The sequence below is a fragment of the Mauremys mutica genome, chromosome 1 (genome assembly GCF_020497125.1).
Source record: "Mauremys mutica isolate MM-2020 ecotype Southern chromosome 1, ASM2049712v1, whole genome shotgun sequence".
Classification (NCBI taxonomy): domain Eukaryota; kingdom Metazoa; phylum Chordata; order Testudines; family Geoemydidae; genus Mauremys; species Mauremys mutica.
In genome coordinates, this window is record NC_059072.1 from 127,774,686 (window position 1) to 127,795,326 (window position 20,641).

Sequence of the window (20,641 nt, forward strand, 5' to 3'; positions counted from 1 at the left end):
AAAAACGGTTACTTGTCCTATGTAACTCTTGTTCGAGATGTGTTGCTTATGTCCATTCCGTTCTAGGAGTGTGCACGCCCATGTGCACATTTTTTGGACATTTTTGCCTTAGTGGTACCCAGAGGGTTGGCAGTGGTGCCCTCTGGAATGCTGTGCTCATGCATTGGTATATTAGGTCCTATGCCGTCTCAGTTCCTTCTTGCCGACAACTCCGACAGAGGAGTAGGAGGATGGGTAATGGAATGGACATGATCAACACTCCTTGAAGAAGAACAGTTACGAAAGGTAGGTAACAGTTTTTTCTTCTTCGAGTGCTTGCTCATGTCAATTCCATTCTAGATGATTCACAAGCGGTATCCACTGAGGTGGGCTCGGAGTTCATGGTCCTGCAGCTTGCAATACTGCTTTACTGAAGCCAGCATTGTCTTGGGCCTGCTGGATAAGTGCGTAAATGTGTGGATGCATGACTAGGTAGCGGCCCTGCCAATATCTTAAATAGGCACTTGGGCCAGGAAGGCTGCTGCCCAGGCTTGTGCCCTAGTCAAGTGGGCAGTTACAATCACCAGTGGAGGCACTTTCACCAGATCATAACAGAAACAGATGCAGGCAGTGATCCATGATGAAATTCTCTAGGCAGACACTGGAAGACCTTTCATCCTGTCTGCTGCTGCAATGAACAACTGTGTCGACTTACGGAATGGCTTAGTCCTTTCAATGTAAAAGGCTATAGCTCTCCTGACATCCAGAGAGTGCAATTTGCACTCCTCTTCTGACTTATGAGGTTTTGGAAAGAAGACAGGTAAGTATATGTCCTGGCTTGTATGAAACTGCAAAACTACCTTGGGCAAGAAAGCTGGGTGCTGTCACAGCTGGACCTCGTCCTTGTAGAATACCATACAGAGTGGCTCCAAGGTAAGCACCCTAATCTCAGAGACCCTGAGGGCAGACGTTATTGCCACCAAGAAAGAAGCCTTCTAGGAAACCAAAAGCTCGAAGGGGGGGACCCATGAGTCGTGACAGCACGAGATTCAGGTCCTAAGGAGGGATGGGGTCCTGGATGTGGGGAACGGAGGATGGAAGGCTGAAATAGTGGCCAAATGGACCTTAATCGATGAAAGAAGCAGGCCCTAGAGCTTGAGATGCAGAAGGTAGTCCAACACTGACTGCAGCAAGGCCTGCTTGGGATGGATACTCTGGTCCAAATCCCAGAACCTTTTCCATTTGGCCAGGTATGCCACCCTGGTGGAGGGCTTTCTGCTACCCAACATGACCTGCTGGATAATGGACCGAGTACTCCTATTCTGCATTCAGCCACATAGCAGCCAGGCTATCAGATGCAGCGCTGCCAAGTTTGGGTGCAGAAGATTGCCGTGGTTCTGGGACAGCAGATCTGACCAGAGAGGCAGCTGCAGCGGGGTGGCCACTGAAAGGTCCAACAGCATGCCAAATGGTCCAACAGCGTGCTGAACCAGTTCAGGATTACCTTCACCTTGTCCTGTTTGATCTTCATGAGGACTCTGTGGATTAAGGGCACTGGTGGGAAGGCATATATCAGAGCCCTCTGACCACTGGAGCAAAAAGGCATCTGACAGGGAGCCTATGTCAATCCCCTGAGTTGAGCAGAACACCTGGCACTTCCTGCTCGGTCATGACACAAACAAGTCCACCTAGGGTGGGAAGGACACCTTTGGAAGATCACTCCATCCAGAGATGGTCAGTGTGATCACTTGTGCCGAGAAGATAAGGACCTGCTGAGGTCATCCACTAACACATTTCTGGCCTGGGAAGGTGCACAGCCACAAGATAAATGGGATGCTGCACACACAAGTCCCAGAAATGGAGAGCTTGCTGGCAGAGGGCTGATGATTGGGCTCTGCCTTGCTTGCTGATGTAAAACATCATGGCAGTGTTGTCTGTCAGAATTTGTACCGCCTTGTCCTTCAGGTGGGGTAGGAAAGAATTGTAGTGCGTAGCCCGGAGATACAATGCCAAGCACCCAGCGGTCTAAGGTGACTTGCAGCCAAGCCAACTGGAAGGGATGTAGGTGGTTGTGCTCCATTTGAGTTCTAGGACAAAAATTCTTTCAAATATGACACTTGTCCTTCACGTGCGACTCCTTCAAGCACCTAAGGCAGCTGCTATGGGGGTTGCTAATGAGCATAGGTCTGCTGCAGGCAGAACAAGGCTTAAAACTTGGAGACCCCTGCATGACCCGCCTGGGGCTAAGACCCTGCTGGACCTCTAATTTACTAACTAAACACTACTTAAAAGACCGTTACTCACTGTAGTAACTGTTGTTCTTCGAGATGTGTTGCTCCTATCCATTCCAGTTAGGTGTGCGCGCTGCGCGTGCACGGCTCTTCGGAACATTTTTACCCTAGCAACTCCAGTGGGCCGGCTGGGCGCCCCCTGGAGTGGCACCGCCATGGCGCTGGATATATACCCCAGCCGGCCCGTCTGCTCCTCAGTTCCTTCTTGCTGGCTATTCCGACAGTGGGGAAGGAGGGCGGGTCTGGAATGGATAGGAGCAACACATCTCGAAGAACAACAGTTACTACGGTGAGTAACCGTCTTTTCTTCTTCGAGTGATTGCTCCTATGCATTCCAGTTAGGTGATTCCCAAGCCTTACCTAGGCGGTGGGGTCGGAATGAGACGTGGCACAGTGTAGGACTGCTGAGCCGAAGGCTGCATCGTCTCTAGATTGCTGCACCAATGCGTAGTGGGAAGCGAAGGTGTGTACAGAAGACCAGGTGGCCACTCTACAGATGTCCTGGATAGGAATATGGGCCAGGAAGGTGGCAGACGAGGCCTGCGCTCTCGTCGAGTGAGCAGTGAGGCGGCATGCAGGCACGCGAGCAAGCTCGTAGCATGTCCGGATACATGCTGTCACCCAGGAGGAAATCCTTTGAGAGGAGACCGGCTCGCCTTTCATGCGATCGGCAACCGCTACGAACAGCTGGGTCGAACGCCGGAAGGGCTTCGTCCGCTCAATATAAAAAGCGAGAGCCCTGCGGACGTCCAGGGTATGAAGCTGTTACTCTCGAGGGGAGGCGTGCGGCTTCGGGTAAGAAGACCGGAAGGAAGATCTCCTGGTTGAGGTGGAAGGCCAACACCACCTTAGGGAGGAAGGCCGGGTGTGGTCGAAGCTGCACCTTGTCTGCGTGGAAGACAGTATACAGCGGACCAACCGTGAGGGCACGGAGCTCGGACACCCGTCTTGCCGACGTTATAGCGATGAGGAAAGCCGTCTTCCACGAGAGGTAGAGCAGGGAGCACGTGGCTCAAAGGGGGCTCCCATATGCCTGGCCAGAACCAGGTTCAAATTCCAGGCTGGGATAGGACGTCGTATCGGCGGGTACAACCGGTCCAGGCCCTTAAGGAAGCGGGAAACCATCTGGTTCGAGAAGATGGATCGACCTTCTATGGATGGACGAAAGGCAGACACGGCTGCCAGGTGCACCTTCAAGGAGGAGACCGCGAGCCCTTGTTCCTTAAGGTACCAGAGGTAGTCCAGGATTGTAGAAATAGGGACTAAGAAGGGATTAAGGCTGCGCTGGTTGCACCAAAGCGCAAAGCTCTTCCATTTCGCGAGATAGGTGGAGCGAGTGGAAGGCTTTCTACTTTCAAGCAGGACTTGCTGTACTGCCGCTGAACAGTCCCTCTCTGCGTGGGTCAGCCACGCAGGTACCAAGCGGTAAGATGGAGGGACTGTAGGTCCGGGTGGCGGAGTCTGCCGAAGTCCTGCGTGATGAGGTCCGGCCATAATGGAAGGGGAATGGGATCCCGAACGGAGAGCTCGAGCAGCAGGGTGTACCAATGCTGCCTCGGCCAGGCCGGAGCGACGAGTATTAGGTGGGCCCTGTCCCTCCGAAGCTTGACTAGCACACGGTGTATGAGTGGGAACGGAGGGAAGGCGTAGAGGAGGCGATCCGTCCATGAGTAAAGGAATGCGTCCGACAGGGAGCCCGGAGAGCGATCCTGGTAGGAGCAGAACTGGTGGCACTTCCTGTTCTCCTTGGAGGCGAACAGGTCTATCTGGGGAAATCCCCACCTTTGGAAAATCATGTGTACCACATCTGGACGAAGGGACCACTCGTGGGCGAGGAACGACCTGCTGAGATGGTAGGCCAGCGTGTTCTGCACTCCTGGAAGAAATGACGCTTCCAGGTGAATCGAGTGGGTCACGCAGAAGTCCCACAGGAGCATCGCTTCCGTGCAGAGGAGGGAGGAGCGGGCTCCGCCCTGCTTGTTCACGTAGAACATTGCCGTCGTGTTGTCCGTGAAGACTGTCACGCAGCAGCCTTGCAGACGGGCGCGGAAGGTGTGACACGCCAAATGGATCGCTCGCAGCTCCCGGACGTTGATGTGGAGAGCGAGCTCTTGGGGCGACCAGAGACCCTGGGTGTGAAGGTCGCCCAGGTGAGCCCCCCATCCCAATGCTGAGGCATCCGTGGTCAGGGTGACGGATGGGCGAGGAGGGCGGAACGGGACTCCTGCACACACGACCTCTGGGTTCAGCCACCAGCTGAGCGAAGCGAGTGTCGGTTTTGTGACGGTGACTACCATGTCTATCGAGTCGCGGTGCGGGCGGTATACCGACGCCAGCCAAGATTGAAAAGGGCGAAGGCGGAGCCTCGCGTACGCGGTGACGAACGTACAGGACGCCATGTGGCCCAGGAGGCGCAGGCAGGACCGAACCGTTGTCGTGGGAAAGGTGAAGGTCCTGGATGATGGAGACCATCGTCTGGTGCCGAGATCGAGGGAGGCAGGCCCTGACCAAACTGGAGTCGAGGACCGCTCCGATGAACTCCACCCGCTGCGATGGAGCTAGGGTGGACTTCTCGGCATTGATGAGAAGGCTGAGGAACCGAAATAGGGATAGTATCTCTGACATATGGTCCTTTACCAGCTGTCGGGATGTCCCGCGAACCAGCCAGTCGTCGAGATACGGGTATACGTGTATGCGACGACAGCGGAGGGCTGCGGCAACCACTGCCATGCACTTGGTAAAGACCCTCGGCGCGGTGGACAGGCCGAATGGCAGCACTGCAAACTGGTAGTGCGCGTTGTTGACTATGAACCGCAGGTAGCGTCGATGGGGAGGGTAAATCGCGATATGGAAGTACGTGTCCTTCATATCGAGGGCGGCAAACCAGTCTCCCGGATCCAGGGAGGGAATGATGGTCCCCAGGATGACCATGCGAAACTTGAGCTTGAGCAGGTACCTGTTGAGCTCCTGGAGGTCCAGTATAGGACGTAGACCTCCCTTCGCCTTGGGGATGAGAAAATATCAGGAATAGAATCCCCTGCCCCGCATGTCGTGAGGCACCTCCTCTATGGCACCCAAGCTCAACAGAGTCTCGACCTCCTGTAGGAGGAATTGCTCGTGAGAGGGGTCCCTGAAGAGGGACGGGGAAGGCAGGTGGGAAGGAGGGGGCGAAACAAATTGAAGGCGGTAACCAGACTGGATTGTACGAAGCACCCAGTTGTCCGTTGTTATTTGGGACCACGCCAGAAGGAAGTGGGAAAGGCGGTTGTAAAATAATCGGGAAGGATCCGGTACAGAGTCTGATGGGCCGTCATCGGGCGTCCCATCAAAAGGCCTGTTTGGGCCCTTGAGGGGCCTTGGAAGGCGCCTGGGTCTGGTTGCGCCTGTTGCCCGACGGTCTACGGCAATTCAGGCCGGGTCGCTGGCTATTATAGGGTCGCGACCTGGGCTGATTAAAGGGCCGATAGGGTTGCTGCCGGAATGACCTTCGCTGGGTAGCCGGTGTGTGCATACCCAGAGTGCGAATGGCAATTCGACTGTCCTTGAGGGTCTGAATTCTGGAATCCGTCTTTTCCGAAAACAGACCCTGAGTGTCGAAGGGGAGGTCTTGTAAAGTGTACTGCACCTCCGGTGGCAGGGTGAAGGACTGCAGCCAGGAGATGCGCCTCATGGTCACTCCTGAGGCCAGGGTTCTGGCACCCGAGTCCGCCGAGTCCAGAGCAGCCTGGATGGAGGACCTGGAGGATTTCTTGCCCTCTTCCAGGAGAGCAGAGAATTCCTGGCGTGAGGCTGTCGGGATCAGCTCCGAGAATTTCGCCAGGGACACCATGATGTCGAAGGTGTATCGGGCGAGGAGGGCCATCTGGTTGGCGATCTGGAGCTGGCGACCCCCCGCTGAGTAGACCTTTCAGCCCAACAGATCCATGTGCCTAGCTTCCTTGGATTTCAGCGCTGGAGCTGGCTGGCCATGTCTCTCCCTGTCGTTGACCGACTGGACCACGAGTGAGTCTGGTGCAGGATGGGTATACAAATACTCGTATCCCGTGGGGGGAACGGAGTACTTCCTTTCTACACCGCGAGCGGTGGGAGGGACGGACGCCGGTGACTGCCAGATGGTAGTGGCGTTCTTTTGAATGGTGCGGATGAATGGTAAGGCCACCCGCACTGGGGCCTCAGCCCCAATTACATTAGTCACCGGGTCATCATCCTCAGTGACCTCTGCCACGGGGAGGTCGACAGCCTTCGCCATCTGGCGAAGAAGGTCTTTGTGGGCCCGCAAGTCAATAGGTGGAGGGTCCGCCGTAGATGCCCCCGCCACCGCCTCATCTGGCGAGGATGACGAGGACCGACCTTGGATCACGGCCTCCGAAGGTGGTTCCTCTATGGGGTGGGCAGCTGTCTCGGAGCGCGGATGCTCCGCAGGACCAGGAGGCGACTGGGCCCCACCGGGTGGTGATGGGGGCGGCCTGCTCACTGTGGCCTCCGGCACCCTGCGTTCGGAGGCTGGCGTCCGCCAGGGGCAAGGGAGCCCTTGAGCTTCGTACTGGGCCCAGGGGACCCAAAAGCCCCACTGCTGCGCACCGTGGACTTGTCCTTGCGGGGCAGCCTGAAGATGGCCATAGCTGTCTGCCCGCGAAGCGACCGAGGAGTGACGAGACGGCCACGGAGGGGCGGAGGCACTCACGGACTGCGCCGTCGATGCTGGCAATCTGTCCCCGTATGGTGCCGAGGATCGGTGCCGGTCGTCGCGGTCCCGAGATGGAGAGCGGGACCATCGACTGCCGCGGTGCCGGGAGCTCGACCGGGATCTCGACCGGTGGCGCCGGGAGCGGCTTCGGGAGTCACGGTGCCGGGAATCGGACCTTCTGCGGTGCCGACGGGCTGGCGACCGGGACCGGGAGCGTCTCCGGGAGTGCGACCGGTACCGCGATGTTGAGCGGTACCGGGACCTGGAGCGGCGTGACGGTGACCGTCTTCGGGACCGGGATCGAGACCGAGACCTGGAGCGCCGTCTATCCTCTCCGTCAGGGGAAGGAGGCCGCATCATAGCCGGCTTACCCGCTGACTTAACAGCCCACACCGGCGGTGCCAGGGGCCGGAGGCTCGGTGCCTCTGTGAGCTCGATGAGCTCTCTCGCCGTCGAGAACGTCTCGGGCATGGACAGGAGCTGTAGCTCAACCGCGGTTGGCACCGGGGAGCAGGGTGGTACCGGACTCAACGGCCCTTGCGGCGCCGGAGTCAACGGTACCGTGCACGGTCTGTGCACCGCCACAGCCGGTACCGGAGGCGTCAGTGGTGGCTGGGCTATTGGTCCCAGAGGATGCGGCTTCGAAGCTGTCTTCGCCGGCTTACGTTTCCTCGCTGGGGAGAGGGAACGGTGCCGGGTCGCCGGTGCCGGTTGCAGAGGTCGAGGAGCCTCAGTACCGGAGCGGCTCGGGGACGCCGGTGCGCTGCGCGCCGATGACGACTTCGGCGCCGCCGGGGTCGGTGCGGGAGGCTGGAGCCTTGCCTCCATAAGGAGCTGCTTTAAATGACTGTCCCGCTCCTTTCTTGTTCTAGGCTTTAAGGCCGTGCAGATAGGACACTTATCTGGGTGGTGGGTTTCCCCGAGGCAGCGCAGGCAGGAGTCGTGCGGGTCCCTGACAGGCATGTGCCGCTGGCAAGTCGCACAGGGCTTAAATCCCGGTGCCTTGGGCATGAGCCCGCACCGGTTGCGGAAGAAGAGGGGTAAACCCCCCTTATTCCCTTATTCTATACTATAGCTAACTAAACTTATTCAACTAAACTAACAACTATGTACACTCACAACTATGTACACTCAAGAGTAGAGAAACGCTAGGGCTGTGGAGGAAAGGGAGCACTCCACTGTTCCAACTGGCCGTCACGGGCGGTAAGAAGGAACTGAGGAGCGGACGGGCCGGCTGGGGTATATATCCAGCGCCATGGCGGCGCCACTCCAGGGGGCGCCCAGCCGGAGTTGCTAGGGTAAAAATGTTCCGAAGAGCCGTGCACGCACGGCGCGCACACCTAACTAGAATGCATAGGAGCAACACATCTCGAAGAAGAACACCTACTTACTGACTAACTACTGTAAACAAACTATGTACAAGGCAAACAAGGATGAGACAAAGAGAAAAAATGCTATCCACTTGCAAGGCAAGGGGAAGGCATTCCAACCAACCACCACGGATGGTAAGAAGGAACTGAGAGGGCGAAGAAGTTTTTATATTGAAACCATGAAATCTCTGGCTCTCACTGCTCCATTCTCCTATTGAACATAAATGTTAGGCTTCTGTCTAAAATTTTTCTCTTGCCTGAACTCTCTTCTTCTCAGGGGATCAGACTGTCTTATCTTCAGCAGCTCCTCACTGCTCAACACCAGATACTTGCCTCACATCCCTGTTTTAGGCATTTTAGAGGTCCCCAAGCTTAGCTGACTTCCTTGGAGATGGAAAAGGCTTTTGAAAGAACTGAATACAGATATTTTCCAGAGGTTCTTCACAAATTTTACTTTAGCAGTAACTTCCTCAAATTGGGAGAATTCATGGTTGCTTACCTGAAAACTTTCCCTTCTTTGAAAGGAAAGATCCAAAGATTGACAATTGATCATTGTCTGTCTGTACCTGCAGGGGGCAGAAACAAAGCTAGGTGGACAGCTGATGAGGGACTAGTCCCCACCTTCAGGAGACCACCTCAGTTTCAAGATGCTTTCACAGCTAACTCCTGTGGACTATGAAACTAAAAAACCCCAAATCTCTCATCTTGCAAAAAAATATTCAACAAGAGAACATTACAAACAACAAGAAAATTTTAACTACTGCAGAGAACTGTAAGCATGAGTTAAACAGATCTGCCTTTTTCAGGGAGGGCCAGATCTGTTTGAAGAAAGGAAAATTTTCAGGTAAGCTGCCACAAATTTTCCCATTCTCTCTCAGGGCTAGGTCCACAGATCCTCGGTGTGGGATAGTCTCAGCAATGACAAAATTCCTAGGGAGAGAACAAAATAATATCACAGAGAAAGGAATCACCACAGCATGCAGGACCCACCTGTCAAAGGCTGCACCATCCGAAGATAAATATCTATCTTGTAAAATGTAGTCAATGTTTACGCAGATGACCAAGTTGTAGCTTTACAAATTTCAGTGCCCCTTCTCTGCCTGTGTACTGAGTGAGCTCTGGTGCCCACTGCTGGATTGGTGCCCTTGATATGCAAGGCCCTGATAAACTATAGATGAGCCTTTGCTCACTGCAGCAATGATACTGTTCCTTTTGTAGATCCCTTAACCTGAGTCCTCTCCCCTTCCACTCAATGGTTTATGTATGCCATCGCTGACATTGTCCGCCATTACCAGAAGACCACCATTCAGTAATGCTGGGGCCAGTTGTTGAACAGCATATTTTATTGCCCTCATCTCTAGAAAAATGTATGCTCTTCTTTAGTTCCAAGAAAAACCATGTCCCTACAGCCATCAACTTCTCAGAGAATGCTTCCCATCCTTCCAGACTGGCATCTATTGTTATGACAGATCTCTCTGGCTCTGCCATGGCCATCTTTCCTGAAATCAATCTGGGCTCATCCATCAATCCCAGGATTTCAATACGAGTGACAGAATGCTCACTTTCTGAGATGGAAAAGTCAGAAAACAGCAGGGAGGGACAGCAGGAAACTCTGGAATGTCCTCATTCATTCTTGCCCCTAGCACTATTCCTAGAAAACTCATTATGACATGATTATCCCTAAAACACTCATTAGGGTGCCTAGGACGCCCTCAAAGGGGTAACTGCTGATCTGATCTTGCTCTGTATTTTGGCTGACAAAGATTTTATGGGCCTCTGAGTCTATTAACACTCCAAGATGAATGAGGCACTGAGATGGCTGAAGAGGACTCTTTCAAAAATTTACTATAATCCATGCTGTTGCAACATTTGGATTGTTGCTTGAGTGCATCTCTCTTTGGACAGGATTCTGATTAGAATGTTGTCTAGGAAAGAGTACATTTGTATTCCTATTTGCCTGAGAATAGCAACCAGAACACTGAGGACTTCAGTGAATGCTTGAGGTGCAGATAACAGTACAAAAGGCAGCACTTTGTATTGAAAATTATCCATGCCATGAGTGAATTACAGAAATCTCCTGTGCACCTGGTGAACTCGCATATGCAGATAGGTCTCCTTCAAATCTACTGATGTGAGGTAATCCCTCTGGCAGATGGCCACCACTATGGACTTAAAATTCTCCAGACTGAATCTGGTCTCCAATACTTCTCTGTCCTCCCCAGACCTCTTGGGTACCAGAAACAAAACTGAGTAGTGGCCAGAGAACATCTCTGCCTCGGGAACTCTATTACACCAATTCCCAAAAGATAATTTACTAAAGACTACAGATCACACCTATTTTGCAGATTTGAAGATACCAGAGAAGAGAGAAAAATGATTTAAAAATTCTATGATGTACTCCTGTCAAATCACATTCAGCACCCATCTGTCCAATGTGGAGATGGGCCATTGGTCCTTGAATTTTAAACAGTTCTCCCCTTAGGTGTTGCTTGTTGGAACTCTCCTGACTACAGTCATGGATTGTTTCTAGTGTTGGAATTTACACTGCAGGAAGACTGGTCTCTCTCCTTTCCAGGCTTAGACTTGTTCTATTTGCCTTTGTTGTAGTCTTGCTTTCCATACTTAGAGGAACAGCCACAGAAAGGATATTTAGACCTGAAAGAAAGCCAGCTATCCCTTTGCCCAGATTTGGACTTGAGAGTTTAACATTTTTTGATTTATCTGAAGACTACAGTATCATTTTGTCTAATCGTTCCCCAAATAACCACCCTTCTGAATATTTTGAAGCTGCTAACATGATTTTGACTTGTCTGTTGCCTTTCCAGGAGGTGCCATCAAGTCACCACACTGGAGGCCATAGCATGTGCTGAAAACATGGAAGCACCCCTCGTTGCATCAGCTATGAATGCTGAAGGCACTAAGATGTTCATTAACTCTGAACCTAACTGAAATGATTTCTTGGCAGTTTTTGGCAGTCTGACTTCCAAACTGTCTGTCTAGCTGAGTACTACTCTGGCAAAACATGGTGCTGCAGCAGAAGCCTTCAGAGAAGAAGATGCAGCCTCACTATGGCACAGTGATATTTCCAAATCTGCAATCATTGGGTTCCTTTGGGGAAAAAGTCCCTCTCCTTTGGGACAGCAATGACTTTGACTAGTTCTAATAAACTGCTCTGTCCACTGTGGGAAGAGAGACAATCTGCTTTTTGCTATGGTGCATGCTGTAGAACTTTTTTTGGCATGCCTGGACAATCTCACAGTCTTTGTTGGTGCTTCCCATTCAGCCTTAACTACTTTCTCCCAAATGACATGAAGGGGAACATGTAGTTCAGATTTTGAACAAGTTGCGCCGGGGGGGGGGGAAACAAACAAACAAACACACCTTTCTATACTAGTCCTCTCTTCCACCACAATTTTTTTTCCTCACTAGCTCATCCGACTGAATACCCAAGTATCTAATCAGCTTTTGTAACTTCATCTCAAATAATTCAGTTGGCAAAAGATCCTCTTGCTTCACTTCATCCTGCAGCTCAGACTCAGACTGAATTAATCTTCCTCCTGTAAAGATGATCCTGACTTTCCTCTCTCTTGGACTTAGGTTGAACAGATTTTCTAGTTTGTTTTTTTTTGGACAATGCTCACAATGAAAACGAATTGGAGGAGGAAGACTAAAAAGAACCAGATGTAAACAATTTATATTTCTTTTACTATGCTTTTTCTTTCCATGTATAACATCTTGTGAAGAGAGCCATTAGCTCTGGCACTCTCTGGTGATGAGTCAGAAGAACTGCTGTCCATAGAAAAAACAGGCCAGTTTTCTCTTAAGTTCGAGGTAATTTCTTGAACCCCTTTAATTTTCACTCCTTAGGGGAGGGGAGACTAGGAACTTGAGTCAGATGAAGAACCCTGCAAAACTCTTCCGTTAACAGGCATCTCTGTATCTTTGCCCTTTTGAGTGTGGACAGAACTCCTGTAAGGGACACTGCAGCTGTTTCCTGGGGCTTACAACATGGCAGCCTCTCCAGTAAAGGTATTTTTCATGCCAAATCCAAGAGCTCCCTAGCCTAAGAGGGACTTTCTTCCTGAGGGAAATTCCTTTCTTCTCCTCTCCATGCCGAATTCCAGACTTCCCCTAGGGCTAAGGAAAGGAGACCGAATTGACTGATGGGAGCGGGTGGGACTGATGAGACCTGTGGAGGGCATACACACAAATGGCCATTTCGGCCACTTCATGCTCTGCCCATGGCAGATTCAGCTGGTCCCGCTTATGGTTTTCCTGTGCCAGGCTGCTGCCCTGATGTAACTGCCTCTGGTTGCTGAAGGGCTCTCAATTTTTGTGCCATCCTTGAAGACATTTGCAGCCTGGCTATCAGACTGCATGCTGGTGGCGAACTCCTGGGGAACCAGCTCCTGGAGCAGGATAAGGCAGACAAAGCAAAACTTTTCCAACCCAGTGAATGAGGCAGCTGGAGTGCACCAGGCACAAACTTCTCCTTCTGCACCATCTGGCAGGAATACAGAACAGGAGGAACACAGCCTTGCTGAGTTTCCTGTTTGGACCTACCTTGTCCATCCTCCTAGCCTGCAACCTGAATAGTTGAGGGATAAGAGGCAACGACTGTGACAATTCCAGACAGGAGACAACTTGTGTCTTCAAATTTTTCTTAATTCCGTCTCTTACAAGCAATACTGATACCACAGACCTGCCCATAGCTACAGGAGGCAAAAAAACCTGAGGGGAACTCCAGAAGGTGGGAGCTAGTCCCTCAGCTGTCCAATCAGCTTTGATTTTCCCCCTACAGATACAGATAGGTGATGACTCACACTGAGGATCTGGGGATCAGACCCCAAGAGAGGAATTCAGATTTTGTATGCTTCTCCTAGAGCTGCTGTGATGACCAGTAAGTTTTCCTTTGATTATTTTATTTGAAAGGGAGACAAGACAGGGATGCCTGCTTTCTCCCTTACTCTGACATTGCTAAGCAATTTACTTGAGTCGCTTACTCTTCAGTCCTTTGCGAGTTTTCAGGCAGACTCACTCAGAAATCAACCTTGTATGCGGCTGCTGATGACATGACAGATGTCATCTCTTGAAATATCCACTTCAAATTTAAGACAAACAACTAACCAATTAGGTCAATTTTCAGCTTTCAAAATTTATTTTCTTAAATTAGAAGTATTATCTATATAAACCTGATCCTCTATCCTGGCAAGCATTTTCTCCTTTTTTAGTGCAAGTAAAATGGCTCCCTCTATCTAGATGTCTCCACTTCAAGTAGGTTTTCCATTCTGTGCTCTTGCACCTTTGTTCAGTGCTTAATAAAATTAAAAAATGACCTATTAAGATAGTTTCCTCTTCCCTCTGAGTGAAAATTACAATATTCCCTAGATAGAGAGTTTATAGTAAATAATGTATTTTTTCTAACTGGAGGGAGATCTTTTACTTGAAGACAGAGAACATAGCTGTCATCTGCCATGACAGATATCCATGTGTGTTTTAACAGACTTCAGAACAGTCTAAAATGGAGAGATGCCTTGTATTTCTCTATCTGATTATACATGTGTCAGCTCTGTTTTATAAAACACTGGCTGGGAGAGAAGGAAATTTATACTTTTCTATGTAGTGAAGAGAGGTTAACTTTTCCAGACCCAATTGTTTAATTCCCTTTTTTTAACTTAAATCCTTTATTCAGAACCCCTATATGGATTTGGAGAACCTTAAGTAACTTTCCAGGTAAAGTAGCTCTCTCACCAGTGTTACTTGTTTATAATAATTATGTTTCCCCTAAACTTGGCCGGCCCAGCTAAATTATGAAGGTATGCAGGAATTAAATACATTCCTTATGTTTTAGTTCATCCACCAAGCTCTGCCATACCTCTAATCTGTCTTGCACTATTTTTTTTTAAACAGAGTAAAATCTTGTTAAATGGCTGTAACATTTCTTAAAAAAAACAAAACAACAAAAACAAACAAACAAAAAAAACCCCAGCCATACAAGAGACTATAACTTAAGTCAGAGGCTACATAGCAGGGGGTTGGACTAGATGACCTCCTGAGGTCCCTTCCAACCCTGATATTCTATGATTCTATATCATTCCAACTCACTCTCTGTAGCACATCTGTTGCTGGGTCTAGACCACTATGTTTAAAATACAAGTAAGGGATTGCTAACTGCTATGCTGCTGGTATCAGTTTGCACAGAGGCTTTCTCCACACGTTATTTTATAACTAACTGTTGAAGTGTGGTTATTCCAGATCTCCCACTCTTAATACTGCTGAGTGATCTCAACTTTAACTCCCTGGCCTCCTTCAATAAGAAGGGGTATGAACTTGGGCTTTATGAGGCCAGAAAAGATACCTTATATGTTGGGCACAGGAAGATATCAGTTATTGCTGTGAAGATCTATGTTGTTAAATCTCCTGTATACAATTAAACTCTCATGTTCTCTCTGAGGGAGAAAAAGTGTGGAAAATGTGTCTGTGGTACAGAGCAAAACTTGAACTCATTTGCAGAAATACTTTAAAAAATTGCTTAACTTGATGTGCACAAATTGTGTGGGAGATTTCCTATAATTTACTTTGAAAGACTGGTAATATTGTTTTTTTTAAGTTTCAGAAGTACATGCTGAGTGATTGATGAGGAGTTAATACAGAGAAGCAATTGTTCTATAGTTCTTTATAAATAAATATACTGATATGAACTGGGTATGTGTAAGAGCGTTTTTTTCCCATTTATTTAGAGAAGCGTACAGAGTGCTAAAACAAAAATGCTAGGGTCGAGATACCTAAAATAGTCTTAACTGGTTATATGGATACTTGAATGTTCTGGATGCTTGCTATACCCACCACTAGATCTGTGAACCAAATAATATTTCCTTTAAAAACCAAAAATTGTGAATATACTTGATGCATCCTTCATGATATTCCAGAAGTCTAAAATCAAACTCCCAAAAGAGCGAACATATTAGTCCATTCCTCTCTTGCACAAAAGAAAGCTGCAGGTAAGTGTAGACTGGTAGATGCTATCTTTTCTTCATGTAATTGTGATTCTCCTAATGATCTTTGTCTTCTAGTCAGTTTGCATAAACTTCATGTCCAAGACTGAAACCATAACATATCTTTGGAGAGTAAAAAAAGTGAATTCTACTGTCCTAGCTAATGAAACTTTCACCATTATGATTCCAATTACTAACTGAGGGAAAGCAAGCTAGTAAACTTTTTTTAAACCAAGTACTTTAAAACTTTACACACCTGAGCACAACTGTTTCTGCAGAGTTTCTTGTAGATCTGATCGATAGCTACTGAGACATGCTCAAAACACTGGCTGAAACGCTCATATCTTCTTTTTTTTATCTGTTCAAATTCTTGCCTACATATCCTGGCTTCCCTTCTGCTGGCCTCAAAAGCTACAAAAGAATAATTGAACTAACTTAGCTTTGCAGAAAGTACTCAATAACAAGCTTAAACTTAGTTTAATTCTCATAGTAATCCATATCTTAGCTAATAAGCATTTTACTAGAGAAAAAGACGGTTACTCACCTGTAGTAACTGTTGTTCTTCGAGATGTGTTGCTCCTATCCATTCCAGTTAGGTGTGCGCGCCGCGCATGCACGGCATCTCGGAACTTTTTTACCCTAGCAACTCCGGCGGGCCGGCTGGGCGCCCCCTGGAGTGGCGCCGCTATGGCGCTGAATATATACCCCAGCCGGCCCGTCCGCTCCTCAGTTCCTTCTTGCCGGCTACTCCGACAGTGGGGAAGGAGGGCGGGTCTGGAATGGATAGGAGCAACACATCTCGAAGAACAACAGTTACTACAGGTGAGTAACCGTCTTTTCTTCTTCGAGTGATTGCTCCTATCCATTCCAGTTAGGTGATTCCCAAGCCTTACCTAGGCGGTGGGGTCGGAGTGAGACGTGGCGGAGTGTAATACCGCGGAGCCGAAGGCTGCGTCGTCTCGAGACTGTTGTACCAACGCGTAGTGGGAGGCGAAGGTGTGGATCGAAGACCAGGTGGCCGCTCGACAGATGTCCTGGATCGGAACATGGGCCAGGAAGGCAGCTGACGAGGCGTGCGCCCTCGTCGAGTGGGCGGTGAGTCGGCACGGTGGGACGCGAGCAAGCTCGTAGCAGGTCCGAATGCATGCTGTAACCCATGAGGAAATCCGCTGGGAGGATATCGGCTCGCCTTTCATGCGGTCAGCCACCGCTACGAAGAGCTGGGGCGAACGCCGGAAGGACTTAGTCCGCTCGATGTAGAAAGCGAGCGCCCTGCGGACGTCGAGGGTATGCAGCTGCTGCTCCCGAGGCGAGGCGTGCGGCCTTGGGAAGAACACCGGGAGGAAGATCTCCTGGTTGAGATGGAACGCTGACACTACCTTCGGGAGGAAGGCCGGATGTGAGCGAAGCTGCACCTTGTCCCCATGGAAGACGGTGTATGGCGGGCTAACCGTCAGGGCGCGGAGCTCAGAAACTCGTCTTGCTGATGTAATGGCGACGAGGAAGGCCGTCTTCCAGGAGAGGTAGAGCAAGGAGCATGTGGCCAAGGGCTCGAAGGGGGGACCCATCAGCTTGGCCAGCAGAAGGTTCAAATCCCAGGTCGGGGTAGGATGCCGCACCGGCGGGTACAAGCGGTCCAGGCCTTTGAGAAAGCGGGAAACCATCTGGTTCGAGAAGATGGACCGACCTCCTACGGATGGACGAAAAGCGGACACTGCCGCCAGGTGAACTCTCAAGGAGGAGACCGCAAGACCTTGCTCCTTAAGGTACCAGAGGTAGTCCAGGATGGTAGGGACCGGGACTACAAATGGATTGAGACCTCGTTGATCACACCAGAGTGCGAATCTCTTCCATTTCGCTAGGTAAGTGGAGCGAGTGGAAGGCTTCCGGCTCTCAAGTAGGACCTGCTGGACTGCTGCAGAACAGCCCCTCTCCGCGTGGGTCAACCACTCAGGTACCAAGCTGTGAGATGGAGGGACTGCAGGTTCGGATGGCGGAGTCTGCCGAAGTCCTGAGTGATGAGGTCCGGCCACAATGGAAGGGGGATGGGTTCCCGCACGGAGAGCTCGAGCAGCAGGGTGAACCAGTGCTGCCTCGGCCAGGCCGGTGCTACGAGTAGGGAGGTGGCCCTGTCCCTCCGAAGCTTCAGGAGCACTCGGTGCACGAGCGGGAACGGAGGGAAGGCGTAGAGGAGGCGATCCGTCCAGGGGTAAAGGAAGGCGTCCGACAGGGAGCCTGGCGAGTGACCTTGGTATGAGCAAAACAGGTGGCACTTCCTGTTGTCCCTGGAGGCGAATAGGTCTACTTGGGGAAATCCCCACCTCCGGAAGATTGTGTGGACGACATCTGGACGGAGGGACCACTCGTGGGAGAGGAACGACCTGCTGAGATGGTCGGCCAGCGTGTTCTGCACTCCCGGAAGAAAGGACGCTTCCAGGTGAATGGAGTGGGTCACGCAGAAGTCCCACAGGAGCATCGCCTCCTTGCAGAGGAGGGAGGATCGGGCTCCGCCCTGTTTGTTCACGTAGAACATTGCTGTTGTATTGTCCGTGAACACTGTCACACAGCGGCCTTGCAGGCGAGCGCAGAAGGTGCGACAGGCCAGTCGGATCGCTCGCAATTCGCGGACATTGATGTGCAGGGCGAGCTCCTGCGGCGACCACAGACCTTGGGTGTGAAGATCGCCCAGGTGAGCTCCCCAACCGAGCGCTGAGGCATCCGTAGTCAGAGTAGCGAATGGGCGAGGAGGGTGGAACAGGACTCCCGCACACACGACCTCCGGGTCGAGCCACCAGCGGAGAGACTCGAGGGTCGTCCTGGTGACCGTGACCACCATGTCGATGGGGTCTCGATGAGGCCGGTACACCGACGCGAGCCAAGACTGGAACGGGCGGAGGTGGAGCCGCGCGTACGCTGTGACATATGTGCACGAAGCCATGTGGCCCAGGAGGCGGAGGCAGGAGCGCACCGTCTTGGTTAGGAAGGTGACGAGGTCCCGGATGATGGAGACCATCGTCTGGTGTCGAGCGCGAGGGAGATAGGCCCTGGCCACCGTGGAGTCGAGGACCGCTCCGATGAACTCCACTCGCTGTGCCGGGATCAATGTGGACTTCTCGGCGTTGATGAGAAGACCGAATCGCTGAAAGAGAGCCAGGATTTCTGCCATCTGGTCCATTACGAGTTGTCGGGACTGACCTCGAACCAGCCAGTCGTCGAGATACGGGTAGACGTGTATCTGACGACGTCGGAGGGCTGCGGCCACTACCGCCATACATTTGGTAAACACCCTCGGGGCGGTGGAGAGTCCAAACGGCAACACCGCGAACTGATAGTGGGTGTTGTTCACCGCAAACCGGAGGTAACGACGATGGGGAGGATAGATTGCGACATGGAAGTAGGCGTCCTTCATGTCGAGGGCGGCAAACCAATCTCCCGGATCCAGAGAGGGAATGATGGTCCCCAAGGTGACCATGCAAAACTTGGGCTTGAGCAGGTATTTGTTCAGCTCGCGAAGGTCCAGGATAGGACGTAGCCCCCCTTTCGCTTTGGGGATGAGAAAATAACGGGAATAGAATCCCCTGCCCCGCCTGTCTTGAGGCACTGCTTCTATGGCACCCACGCTCAACAGAGTGTGAACCTCTTGTAAGAGGACTTGCTCGTGAGAGGGGTCCCTGAAGAGGGACAGGGAGGGTGGGTGGGAAGGTGGGGGCGAAACAAATTGCAGGCGGTATCCCGACTGGACCGTTTGAAGCACCCAGTTGTCTGATGTTACTTGGGACCACGCCAAAAAGAAATGGGAAAGGCGGTTGTAAAATAACGGGGAAGGATCCGGTAGGGAGAGTGATGGGCTTTCCTCGAGCGTCCCATCAAAAGGCCTGCTTGGCCCCCTGAGGGGCCTTGGACGAGGCCTGGCCCTGGTTACGGCGGTTGCCTGACGGACGACAGCGATTTTGGGCCGGTCGCCGGCTATTGTATGGCCGATATCGGAATTGATAGACGGGTCGGGAGGGCTGCTGATGGAAGGACCTGCGCTGCGTCGCCGGCGTGTGCATGCTGAGAGTACGTATCGCAATACGGCCGTCCTTCAAAGTTTGGATTCGAGAATCCGTCTTTTCGGAGAAAAGACCCTTTGTGTCAAAGGGTAGGTCTTGTAGCGTGTATTGGACCTCCGGCGGCAGGGTGGAAGACTGTAGCCAAGCGATGCGCCGCATCGTCACGCCGGAGGCCAAGGTCCTAGCACCTGAGTCCGCAGCGTCGAGGGCGATGGAGGATGGAGGATCTAGACGACCTCCTTCCCTCCTCCAACATCGCCGCGAACTCCTGTCGGGAGGCTGTTGGCAGGAGCTCCGTAAATTTCGCCAGGGACGTCATGATATCGAAGACGTACCTGGCGAGGAGGACCATCTGATTGGCTATCCGCATTTGCAGACCGCCAGCGGAATAGACCTTACGGCCTAGCAGGTCCATACGCTGTGCGTCCTTAGATTTGGGCGCAGGGGCAGGCTGGCCGTGCCTCTCCCTATCATTGACCGATTGGACGACCAAGGAGTCCGGGGTCGGGTGCGTGTACAGGTATTCATAGCCCGTGGGAGGGACAGAGTATTTGCGTTCAACCCCACGGGCTGTAGGAGGTACGGACGCAGGCGTCTGCCAGAGAGTAGTGGCATTCTTTTGCACTGTCCGCACGAAAGGCAGTGCAACTCGCACTGGCACCTCTGCCCCAACTACATTTGTGATGGGGTCCTCGTCCTCCTGTACCTCCGCTATCGGCAGAGCCATAGCCGTCGCCACGCGGCGAAGGAGGTCTTGGTGTGCTTTTAAGTCTATGGGCGGAGGCTCCTTCGTCGACGCTCCGGCCACCGCTTCATCAGGCGAGGACGAGGAGGACAAGCCCTGGATGACCGGCTCCGAAGAGGGATCTGCCGCGTGCTCGGCGGGGGGTCGGGCTGCACGTGCCCCTGGGGTTCAGGTGGTATAGCATCCGCAGCAGGCGGCGAAGGGGCCGGTCGGCTGATCGTCGCCTCTGGAACCCTGCGCTCGGACGCGAGGGGTCTTGGGGGGAAGGGCACCCCCTGCGCCTCATACTGGGCCCATGGAACCCAGAAGCCCCACGGCTGTGCCCCTTGAGGATGGCCCTGCGGGGTGGGTGGCAGGAGTCCGTAGCCCTCCATCCCAGAAGCGACCGACGCGGGACGGGATGGCCATGGAGGTGCCGGGGCGCTGACGGAATGCGCTGCGGAGTGAGGTAGTCCGTCCCCGGATGGCAGCGAAGAGCGATGCTAGTCCGCTTGGTACCGGGACGGCGACCGGGAGTGACGT

The 20,641-nt window shown here is 52.0% G+C and overlaps 1 protein-coding gene across 2 annotated transcripts in view; it reads right to left on the reverse strand.

Annotated features, from left to right (window-relative positions):
• SMC1B (structural maintenance of chromosomes 1B) overlaps window positions 1-20,641 on the reverse strand; it is a 75,363-nt gene that overhangs the window by 8,542 nt on the left and 46,180 nt on the right. For both annotated transcript variants that reach the window (XM_044995270.1, XM_044995280.1), the window contains one exon: window positions 15,579-15,733. In XM_044995270.1, the coding sequence (XP_044851205.1) occupies window positions 15,579-15,733 (155 nt within the window). The remainder of the gene's footprint in view (window positions 1-15,578; window positions 15,734-20,641) is intronic.